A 10,238-nucleotide genomic window follows, 5' to 3' on the forward strand; every position below is an offset into this window, starting at 1 on the left:
CCCGCCGTACGTACATACATGCGAGTAAATAGTTTAAACCTGCATATATTTTCCTCTTCGAAGTCGAACAAAACCGTATTTTAAATATTCTACTTACTTTATATGGCAAATTTGCATGAGATACCATAGAAATGCAGCTCTTTGAAATAATTAATTGTTAAAAAATAAAAACTATTTTAATGACCTATATGTACATATGTATATCAAGAATATACGCGTTTATCATCTTACTATTTTAAAGATAATTGTCGAAAGCTGACGACAACATTGATATCTGACATCACAATATAGCAGTATGTAAACTTATTCCGAGATCATATAAATTAAATCGATAGACAAAGAAATGTCAAAATATACAGGAGCATGTCGATATAAGCATATCATTTAAATTATTTTAAAGGATGCTCCAATCAGGTGATATGCTCCAGTTGTCGCGCGAATCTCCGCTGATTGATAGCACCCCCGACCGAAGTGCGAGGTGCGAGCGGCGACGGGCGAACGTGCTGCGCACGCGACTGCGCACCAGACACCAGACACCACTGGCCCCGAAGGAGATCCCACGTCCAGAACACCAGAGTACTCTCCAGAGGATCCTGGGCCCCCGGACGCCTAAACTGGTGTTCAAAGATGACGTCTGACAAGTGAAGGATCTAACCTCCCTCGTTTTGTATATTTACACTGCATTTTTATCGCGGTGCGACCATCTCCCTAGGAGGCCACCATGGTAAAGAGATACGAATGATCTTTCTCGCTGTATCCGCGACAGAAAGAGGACACGGCACGCCCGTGTCTCGTTTTGTCGCGGGACATCGCGCCGGAGTTCGTGAAACGTGGTAAAGGTGGAAAGATTTGCGAAATGTGTGTGCGAACATTTCCAGGACGACGATGCGGCCGCGCTGCAGAATCTCGAGCAGCTCATGACAGAGTTCTTCTGCGCGGAGACGACGAACGAGAGGAAGCGCACGATCGAGCGCAGCTTCCAGGAGTTCGCCGGGCAGATCGATTCCTGGAAGCCGTGTCTGCATTTCTTGTCCTCCACGAGCAACCACTACGTCAGTATGTTCGCTCTGTCTACTCTGGAGGTAATTGTGCGAGCTTCCTTTGCAGATATAGATATAACGCTCCTTTCGGCGATGTCACGCTTCTCAGTCTGAATTATTTGACTTAGACGACTATCAGCAGGAGGTGGCCCATCCTCCCGTGGGAAGACCGGGCTCTCACAAGATCCACCTTGTACACCCTGTCGCTAGAGAGGGACGTCGCGTCCTTCGTGAGGAACAAAGTAGTGAAACTGGTAGTGGACATAGCGAGACACGACTGGCCGCATTTCTATCCGGATTTTTACTCTAATATTTTACAGGTTTGTGACAAGAGAATGTCCTATATATTTAAATGTAATGTATGTATGTGAATTATATGCATTTGACTGTACAATACTCTGATTTCTGTGAAACAGCTGTTAGGCCACAAACACACAAGACTGCTGGGACTTGTATATTTGAGAACAGCTTCGGAGGAACTAGCCACGCCGAGAGAGGATTTACCAATGCACAGGAAAAGCGAGCTGTTCAGGCTGTTAAGTGCACAAGTGCCTCTGACTTTGGATACACTTACAGGTACGTATTATCAAGTTTACGTCTTACAAACATATCGCAAATAATATCTTAAAATCTCACTTTGTTGCTTGTAAAAGTTCTTCTGAAAGAAACTACAAAATTGCAAAGCCGTTCTGGGACCGTGACACCACCTCCGTCACCTACCAGCGGACAGAGTCTTGCACCTGCGCGAGCGGTGCTGGACGTCGAGGGATTAGCAACAGGAACGAGTGAAGTTTGCACAGCTACTCTTGAAGTTCTGGCGCACCTGTTTAGTTGGATAGACGTGTCGGGCAGTATCTCCAGTAACTTATTAGATGCCATTTTTACATGTGCCAAATACCACGATGCGATGGTAGGATTTTACTTTCGTGATAGAATGTGCAGTAGCAGATGAGACGAACTATACATTTGTTAACGTTTCCACAGAATGGCAAGCAAATTGAGATGGCCGTTCAAGCTTTGACTACAATCCATGAACTTTTATACAGACCATTCTCGCCCGACGAGACTGATACATTGTTACTGGAGATATTTCAGAATGGCGTTGGTTTATTCCAGTTAATGGAACGTCTGGACTCGGTAGAGGAGAGGTATGAACCAAATGCATTTAAGTACGAAGAATTTTGAAATGTTTTCAACATGCGAAATAAAATGCGTTCTTTCAGCTACATGGAAAAAATGACGGAGTTTTTGCAATTGTTTATAACGAATCACATGAAAAAGATGGAGTCAAGCTCAAAGTTTCCAGTAAATACATTATTGGAAGTACTGTGCCATCATACATTCCAGCAAGCTTCTACTGTAAACGGATATCTGCGTTGTCTAGATGTTTGGACCACTCTTTTGGAGAGCACTCAGTCGCGATACTCTGCCGTCGCCTTAGCTCTCGCCGAGCGGATCTTACAAAAAATGAGTTTTAAATTGAACGCTCGAGTATTGAGAGATCTCGACACGGAAAATTTGGACGAGAATGTAAGTTTAATCATAAACTCTTAAACTTTTACTTAAAATCAATAATCATGTGTAATATCTCACGATCTCTCTTTTCAGGAAGAAACAGAATGGCAACATTTTCTAAGGTGCAATATAGAATGTTTGGCAAAGATTGCTGACATTTCACCTATCCCGATATTTACATTATTGGTAATTTCTAATTGGCGGAATGTCTTATCGCTATTATGAAAGCATTCATAATATTGGATTTAATTTTTTTAGTACCGTTCGTGGAGAGAAGGATTAATCGTTTTTGGTGAATTAGGCGCGGCAGTCGCTAATGGCCGAGTTATTTTATTAAATGATACAGAGGCATCAAATGTGCATGCACATCTGAGAGATCTAGCATCGACTACACAAGCTTTAACCAGGCTATATTCTCTTTTCATCGGTAAGCAATCAAGCGATTTTTATTAGTTTTCGATTACAGAAAATATAATTATCTGTGTCAATAGGAGATCAAGCAAACATCGATCAAGGTTTAGCCGAAGAAGTTGTGTCACAAACTCTAGAGGCGTGTATGTTTGCGAGAGATAATCAGCTGTATAAAGCAGCGATACAACCAGCCGCTATCGTAATAGATCTCATAGAAGTGTAAGTACCTAGCTGTTATGTACATGTTTTTAAACATGTAAAAGCGATCAATGATATGCCGTGACATGTACGTACTTGTTATGTATTGATTTGCGCTATTAGACATTCACAGCTTTTGGCTTCTCTTCAAGCATGGTGTCATTGGATAGCCAGAAGACCGAAGGCTAAGGAAACGCTCTGTCAGCGTTGCATCGATTCGTGTCTTTGGGCAACGACGTATACCGCGTCCTGCGACCATCCGCCTCCTCCAAATCTCATCCACTCTGCCATTCATCTTTTTCAAAGTATCACCGCCATTTTAAAGCCCATCTTATGGGACCAACCGACTTTCAGGAATCTAATTTCTATGGGCACGTATCCGTACTTGAAATCAGATACGATTAAAGTTCTACGTAGAGCATTGATAAACGGGATTATATTACCACCTGGTGATGCAGCAACGAGGCAAAGGTTGTTGGGTAAGCTATTATTACTTTGTAAACTTCTGCAACTGTCTATTTAACCGTTCTATTCTTTAACAAAAAAAATATATATATATATAAATTGAAAATATTTTATGTCTAGATACTATGATATTAGCTCTGTCAGCACCTTTGGGTATGCAAGGACAACCAGTGCCTTCAGAATCGACAATTTCGATTACGATAATGCCACTGACTCAGCTACTAGAAGATTGCGCGTCATCGTCTACGATTATAAAGAAGATGTTGCACTCGTGTCTAGAATCAATCATAAACAGGACATTAGAATTATTGTCTTGTGTGATAAGGTGCCAGAGTATATGCGAATTGTTACTTAGGTTCCTACATTCGGCATTTTCAGTATTACAACAACAACTGGGCTCTGAATTTATGCAAAACGCAGTTCAAGGCATGTTGCAACTTTATACCAGGTTTGTACAAAGTATTGTGATACGAAGGCAAAACTGTTTAATTCATTAGATTGTTATCCAAGTGACAAAAAATACGTTCAATATTTTCCTTCTTTTACTAAATAATACTATTTGTGGATTTTGTCTTCTCACTTGTTAAATTTTTCTGGAGAGTTCAGAGTTGAAATCAAAATTTTGGTTAGCAAAATAACTGCAAAATTTGTATGGATGTTACATGTATACTCTTAACAATGACAAAAATCATATTACGTTCTAAAAATTAAAATGTTACAGTTTTAACCAAATATTAATTGTCTCATTCATAGGGAAAATATTTCTATTGGTCCAGCGTTGGATCAGTTATTGGAAATTTTGATACTTGTCATATCAGCACCCAGCAATGCATTTAAAGCATTTGTTCCCTCGATAACGAATCTATGTTTGGGTCAAGTATGGCCTGCTGTTGGAAGCAACCTAAGTGCTCATCCGGATACGACGTTAGTTTTACTAAAGCTCTTTCACAGGTAATATATTGGTAGTACACATATCATATTTTTGCGTAAATATTATAATCTTCGCATTACTTTTTAGTATTCTTATACATCGGTGGCAATATTTCTATAAGGGCTCGGTACTACTGACTCTTGTATTTCCTGACGACGAACCTGAGCACAAAGAAGAATTAGTAGCAATTTTAGAGGCTTTTGGTCAAGCTCTACTTCAGTCAGACGTCAATATATTCCGACAGAGCTTGCAGAGTCTCGAACAAATAAATATCAGATGGCGACTTTATCAACGACCCGTATTCAAAGTTCATCTTCTCGAAAGATTTCTAATGGCGTTGTTCACAGTTTTATTTCAACAGTGAGTATCAGTATTATTTTTATTGATAACGTATATTATATATTAATAATAATGTGCTCATTTATGTATGTCTCATTTGATTTATACAGGTCCCACAACTTGTTGGCAGATGAAATAGCTGCAGCTATTCATAGTCTAGCATCTGTTAATATAGGGTGGTTTTTTAACCACTTTTTGCCAACATTTTTAGCAACTTGCGAAGGCGTAGACGATATGCAAAGAGCCACCTTGCTAGGAAACTTTGATAAATCCACGGTATGTTGTATCCTTGGAAGTCCATCAACATAAAACGTATCCATAAACATAGTATGCAATGGAATTACGTAAATAACTTATAACACGTCATTTTTAGGATCAACCTACTTTGACCAGATCAGTGCTCCAGCTCATTTCAGATTTAAGGTGTTACCAGCTGTGTAGACCGGGTTGAAGCATGAATTGTAACTTGAGAGGGAATTCACGATGAAATTATTCCATAAGACTTCTACAGTGGCATTTAAATAAAATTAACATTTCCATCGAATCTCTCCTGAGTGCCTCTAGATAGATACAGATACAAGAGACATTAACTGTAACGAAAAAAGACAAACCTTTTGTAAACATTTACCATTCTGTGTATACCACTGCCGCACCATCCTCTTGTGATGTTGTAAATGTTATTATTGCGAATAAAACGCGTCTTTTTATATGTCTATAACCGTGTATATTTTTATAGATAGCAAAATTTTCTGTGTGTTATCTATGGCTTTAAATCTTACAGAAGTAATTGCCTCTAGTAAAACGGATAAAAATACAGCTGGAAAATGATATGTTTATGCTTTATCACAAAGATTCAAACAAGTTTCTAATAGCGCACCATTTCTTATTTGTTATTAGTGTTGTGTTCAGATACGGCGCTAAGTGAGATATCTTCGTATCCTTATCGTCTTTCTTCTCTCCCTCTCTTTCTCTCGATAAACAACGCCACTGATAACCCGAGCTATTTATTGACTTGGTGTTGACGCGAAGTCAACGAATTAGTCAGTAAGAAGCGACCGACAATGTCACATTTGTTGAGGAAAAGTGGTTGCTACATTTCCCAATCCCAATTCCAAATGACGAGACACTTAGTGACCGATCCAAAGTATGGATTTTTAAAACAATTAGGTATCAACGTCGAAAATCCCGGCCTCTACGATGGAAGGTGGGGTGGTTCTGGCAAGGTAAGTAACGTTAATCTTGTCTTATCGAGATAGATAATGAAGTACATTATGGAAATCGGAGGGAATCTAATAAATCACGTAGCATGAGTGATAACACCGCAAAATAAATAATTAAGTACAATTAATCGTATTCATATTAAATATAGTTGGTAGAATCAATATCGCCGGCGACCGGCAAAGTGATAGCGAAGGTCCGCGAGTCCACGCCACAGGAAGCTAGCAATGCTGTAACAGAAGCACGTAAAGCGTGGCCACAATGGGCATCTATCCCGATGCCGGCTAGGGGAGACATCGTACGGCAAATTGGGGACGAGCTCAGGAGATATTTGGAGCCGCTGGGACGTTTAGTATCCTTGGAAATGGGTAATTATCTCAATGAGCGTTAAAATTTTACTCGCTCTAACAGCCTATAATTGCAGTATATCGGAATGTCTATGGTACATATCTGTTTATAATTAATGCAGAGTGCATCATGCCGTAGGAAAGATATTACCGGAGGGCATAGGCGAGGTCCAGGAATTCATCGATATATGCGATTATGCGGTCGGCCTGTCGCGGACATTACCCGGCAGCCTATTCCCGTCGGAGAGAAAGAACCACGCGCTCTTGGAAAAATGGAATCCTTTAGGCGTAGTCGGCGTCATCTCCGCGTTCAATTTTCCCATAGCGGTGAATATCATTCCCAGAGAATCTTGCGATATCACTTCGCTTTACAGCTTACAACAATTTACTGACTCGCCGCGTCTCAGGTATATGGCTGGAACAGCGCTATCGCTATGGTCTGTGGTAACACCGTCGTCTGGAAAGAAGCATCGAGCACACCTTTGGTAGCCATCGCGACTACTAAAATAGTCGCGAGCGTCTTGGAGCGCAACGGTATCCCAGGTTCCGTCGCATCCTTGATCACGGGTGGGCCGGATGTCGGAGAGACTCTGGTGAACGACAAACGGTCAGTTCTGATCTAGATTTACTATTAATATGTCGTACATCGTATTGAACAGGCCGGTAACGATTGTCATTAGGGTACCTCTCATTTCGTTCACCGGAAGCACGAAAGTAGGAAGACAAGTAGCTCTCAAGATTCAGCAAAGATTTGGAAGATCTCTACTGGAGCTCGGTGGTAACAACGCATTAATCGGTGCGTACGTCCTTAAAATGTTAATTCTATAACGCTACCTATGCCATGGATAACACATTTGTAACTGTTTCTCCTTTGTCGACAGTCGCACAGGATGCCGATTTAGAAATGGCAGTGAGAGCAGCGGTCTTCTCATGCGTTGGAACAGCTGGACAAAGATGTACCACTACCAGGAGATTAATATTACACAAGAAGATAAAGGACGAATTTCTAGGTAAATATAAATAAGAAAATGTCTAGTCGCCCCATGTTACGTACAAATTTTTAGGGAGATTGAAAACGGCGTATAAAAGCATATTGGACCGAGTCGGAGACCCGTTGGATGACGGTGTGCTGTACGGACCGTTGCACAATCAGCCAGCAGTTGATGCATATAAGGTATGTGCGTCAATTTAAAAAAATTATCTTTTAAGCAAAGTATCGGTCAAAAATTAATCCGCTCCTTTTAGCGCGTATGGAGAGGGAACTTTTCGATTAATCCGATAATTTTTGCTGCAGGCAGCAATTCAGAAAGCTGTAGAAGCCGATGGCACGATAGAATTCGGTGGAAAGCAAATAGAGCGAGCCGGTTTTTATGTTGAGCCGACGATCATCTCGGGTTTACCAGCTAGTGCCGAAGTGGTGCAACAAGAAACTTTCGCTCCGATTGTGTACATCTTGGAGGCAAACTCTCTGGAGGAGGCTATCGATCTTAACAACGGCGTAGAGCAAGGACTGAGCAGTAGTCTCTTTACTAAAAGTATTGGAAATGTATTTCAGGTAAAGTTATATAACAATACATTGTTGAAAATGCGTAATGTTATGTAATATTATGTGTGAGCAAATTTATACAGCGTACGATCGAGTATATTCGAGCTAATTTATCAAATTTAATTCCTCGCACAGTGGATTAGCCCTCACGGATCAGACTGCGGAATAGTCAATGTCAACATCGGCACCAGCGGTGCCGAGATAGGCGGCGCGTTTGGTGGTGAAAAGGCCACGGGCGGAGGCCGTGAGAGCGGAAGCGACGCGTGGAAACATTACATGCGGCGTGCCACCATCACAATCAATTACGGAAACGAGCTACCTCTGGCTCAGGGCATCAAGTTTGAATAAATTCAATAGGCGTGGTTTTTTTTTTTTTTCGAAAACAAATCAGCGCTTTAATTCAAACCGTATAAAATCCACCTGAATGTCGACGGACGCTTTCTTGTGGAACTTGTAAGCCCTCGGCAGGTCGTATCTGAGCTCGGCTATCACTGTTCCTCTCGCACCAAGCTGCGTTGCTTTCGATAGAACATAATCCCGCGTGCTGCTCTTGTGCAGAGAGTAAACCGCGTTGGACGAAAGTTTGATTGCCGTTTCCAGAAACTTCATGTCGATGCCGGCATTGTTCTTGGTGCCGAAAGGTGGATTCATTATAACAGTATCAAAGTATTTTTCAAATCTTCCTGTAACGTAAAATGCTACATATTTGTATCTTTAATAAATAATACAATGAGATATTTGTAGTATTTGTACATTTATAGATACCTGGTAAATATTGAAGTACGTCACACTGCACAATTTCGACAAAGAGTTCTATGTCGCTGCAGTTTCTGTACTGTATATCAACCGCGTCGGAATCTATCTCGAATCCAACTACATATTCAGCACCAAGCATTTTGGCACCCAACGACAATGTGCCACATCCGGAGCCTAGATCCGCTACGCATTTACCTTTTATGTCATCAAACTGTGACTGTGCGGTGTACAACAAATGCGAGGCAATATGAGCACTGGTGGCATACTGCTCGAGCGAGACTTTTGGTTTTTCAAAGACATCCAGTTGCTGCAAATACTCCTCCAATTGACGAAGTCGAAGCCCAGCCATTATTAGAAGATTATCAAGTGTGATCTCTCTACAGAATCCTGTCACACCTGATATTTATATAAAACGGCGATCTCCAATTCCTTGACAAATAAGTCTCGTTAATGTTATTGGTATATAGTCTTTAGTAACATTTAATTGTTTATATACATCTGTATTGTTCAGGAGAGGCGGACTCATTTATTGTCAAATCTAGGGAGAACCGGTAATATCAGGTTTCCGAAGGAAGAGTCCTGCGTAACGAAATAACCGAATGAAGCTGCGTGTGCATTATGCAATGCTGCTCTTTGGGACGCACTCATCGCTACGCCATCGTTAGATTGCGTTGCCGTCTATAATGAAGCAGTATATCAATATACTAAAGCAAAATAAAAAAAACTTGTACAGAATACACTTACTATACTTGATGCGGAGCCAGTCGACGAGACCCCTAACGACGTATTTAAGGTCGGCGCGACTCCTTGCTTCAGAAGCATCTGCTTCTTCAGCTGCAGCTCCTCTAAGATTTTTCTATTCTGCAATTCTACAAATGAGCAAAGTGAAAAATTCGAAAAATGTGCAAAGTGTGAGATAAAAAGATATTGCATTCTCATTAGAATTACCTCTTGAGTTTGATTGCGAAAAAGCCATCAAATTCGCACAAATAATTCAATAACAACGAAAATCACCACGCGACGTGCGTACAGGTTATATTATTATTTATTGAACTTAACCTTCCCAGGGGACCTGAAAGCATAGACCCAATGATAATAAACTAATAGACGATAAACTCAATATGATCTTAAAAAGAATATCGCTGTATCTTTCATATTAAACATGTGATTGGTTGACTTTTGCATTATTCGTTTAAACAAACCTTAAAATTTTTCATACAATTGATACAATTTTCCGCCACCTCTACGTGACCGGCGGAATTAAATCATGAAATTTCCGAACGATGATCGACCGCGATTAGTTCTTGAGAATTCGTCGCTAGAGGGCACCGGTATTCGCTCGAACGGCTCGAGATTCGGTGAAATGTCGCCAGGAGGCGCCGGATCGCTCGAACGGCTCCGAGGACCGAGATTCGACGAAACTCGGACGACGACGTCACGCATCCACGCATGCGTCGGAAGTGCGCAGACGC

The 10,238-nt window shown here is 41.1% G+C and overlaps 4 protein-coding genes across 5 annotated transcripts; 2 read left to right on the forward strand and 2 right to left on the reverse strand.

Moving 5' to 3' along the window:
* The first annotated feature begins 476 nt into the window (after window positions 1–476).
* Ebo (ellipsoid body open) lies at window positions 477–5,617 on the forward strand. The gene is made up of 16 exons (XM_071706007.1): window positions 477–724; window positions 879–1,082; window positions 1,169–1,360; window positions 1,457–1,616; window positions 1,694–1,950; window positions 2,025–2,188; window positions 2,264–2,570; window positions 2,649–2,741; window positions 2,814–2,982; window positions 3,047–3,185; window positions 3,288–3,643; window positions 3,750–4,077; window positions 4,383–4,580; window positions 4,648–4,920; window positions 5,010–5,175; window positions 5,273–5,617. The coding sequence occupies exons 1-16, from the start codon at window positions 722–724 to the stop codon at window positions 5,348–5,350; spliced, it is 3,087 nt and encodes a 1,028-aa protein (XP_071562108.1). The 5' UTR covers window positions 477–721; the 3' UTR covers window positions 5,351–5,617.
* A 301-nt stretch (window positions 5,618–5,918) lies between these two features.
* On the forward strand, window positions 5,919–8,745 carry Aldh7a1 (aldehyde dehydrogenase 7 family member A1). Its single transcript, XM_071706008.1, has 9 exons — window positions 5,919–6,122; window positions 6,269–6,485; window positions 6,604–6,791; window positions 6,872–7,071; window positions 7,145–7,260; window positions 7,346–7,474; window positions 7,529–7,638; window positions 7,759–8,019; window positions 8,146–8,745. Exons 1-9 carry the CDS (start codon window positions 5,961–5,963, stop codon window positions 8,356–8,358), a joined length of 1,596 nt encoding a protein of 531 aa, XP_071562109.1. The 5' UTR covers window positions 5,919–5,960; the 3' UTR covers window positions 8,359–8,745.
* LOC139772364 (rRNA N(6)-adenosine-methyltransferase Mettl5-like) lies at window positions 7,986–9,402 on the reverse strand. 2 transcript variants are annotated; one of them, XM_071706025.1, is made up of 3 exons: window positions 9,263–9,402; window positions 8,776–9,195; window positions 7,986–8,693 (listed from the first exon to the last, which is right to left on the reverse strand). In XM_071706025.1, the coding sequence occupies exons 2-3, from the start codon at window positions 9,113–9,115 to the stop codon at window positions 8,398–8,400; spliced, it is 636 nt and encodes a 211-aa protein (XP_071562126.1). In that variant the 5' UTR covers window positions 9,116–9,195; window positions 9,263–9,402; the 3' UTR covers window positions 7,986–8,397. The 2 variants fall into 2 exon arrangements, with proteins under 2 accessions (XP_071562126.1, XP_071562127.1); XM_071706026.1 differs by lacking the exon at window positions 9,263–9,402 and having other exon boundaries at window positions 8,776–9,255.
* LOC139772366 (SOSS complex subunit C homolog) lies at window positions 9,220–10,226 on the reverse strand. Its single transcript, XM_071706029.1, has 4 exons — window positions 9,969–10,226; window positions 9,715–9,838; window positions 9,511–9,635; window positions 9,220–9,444 (listed from the first exon to the last, which is right to left on the reverse strand). Exons 2-4 carry the CDS (start codon window positions 9,740–9,742, stop codon window positions 9,289–9,291), a joined length of 309 nt encoding a protein of 102 aa, XP_071562130.1. The 5' UTR covers window positions 9,743–9,838; window positions 9,969–10,226; the 3' UTR covers window positions 9,220–9,288.
* Window positions 10,227–10,238: the final 12 nt, after the last annotated feature.

The sequence above is a fragment of the Temnothorax nylanderi genome, unplaced genomic scaffold (genome assembly GCF_030848795.1).
Source record: "Temnothorax nylanderi isolate EJ_2023f unplaced genomic scaffold, tnyl_v1.0 TNYL_tig0048_pilon, whole genome shotgun sequence".
In the NCBI taxonomy this organism is placed as follows: domain Eukaryota; kingdom Metazoa; phylum Arthropoda; class Insecta; order Hymenoptera; family Formicidae; genus Temnothorax; species Temnothorax nylanderi.

Bases quoted from the DNA above. Each gene is read 5' to 3' on its own strand.
- Ebo (XM_071706007.1), top strand. The intron at 2,189-2,263 runs GTATGAACCAAA...GCGTTCTTTCAG, and splicing joins CTGGACTCGGTAGAGGAGAG to CTACATGGAAAAAATGACGG. The intron at 2,983-3,046 runs GTAAGCAATCAA...CTGTGTCAATAG, and splicing joins GCTATATTCTCTTTTCATCG to GAGATCAAGCAAACATCGAT.
- Aldh7a1 (XM_071706008.1), top strand. From the start codon at position 5,961: ATGTCACATTTGTTGAGGAAAAGTGGTTGCTACATTTCCCAATCCCAA. The intron at 6,123-6,268 runs GTAAGTAACGTT...TATTAAATATAG, and splicing joins GGTGGGGTGGTTCTGGCAAG to TTGGTAGAATCAATATCGCC. The intron at 8,020-8,145 runs GTAAAGTTATAT...TTCCTCGCACAG, and splicing joins GTATTGGAAATGTATTTCAG to TGGATTAGCCCTCACGGATC.
- LOC139772364 (XM_071706025.1), bottom strand. From the start codon at position 9,115: ATGGCTGGGCTTCGACTTCGTCAATTGGAGGAGTATTTGCAGCAACTG. The intron at 8,694-8,775 runs GTATCTATAAAT...TTTACGTTACAG, and splicing joins CGTACTTCAATATTTACCAG to GAAGATTTGAAAAATACTTT.
- LOC139772366 (XM_071706029.1), bottom strand. From the start codon at position 9,742: ATGGCTTTTTCGCAATCAAACTCAAGAG. The intron at 9,636-9,714 runs GTAATTCTAATG...GCTCATTTGTAG, and splicing joins TTCGCAATCAAACTCAAGAG to AATTGCAGAATAGAAAAATC. The intron at 9,445-9,510 runs GTAAGTGTATTC...GCTTCATTATAG, and splicing joins CTGGCTCCGCATCAAGTATA to ACGGCAACGCAATCTAACGA.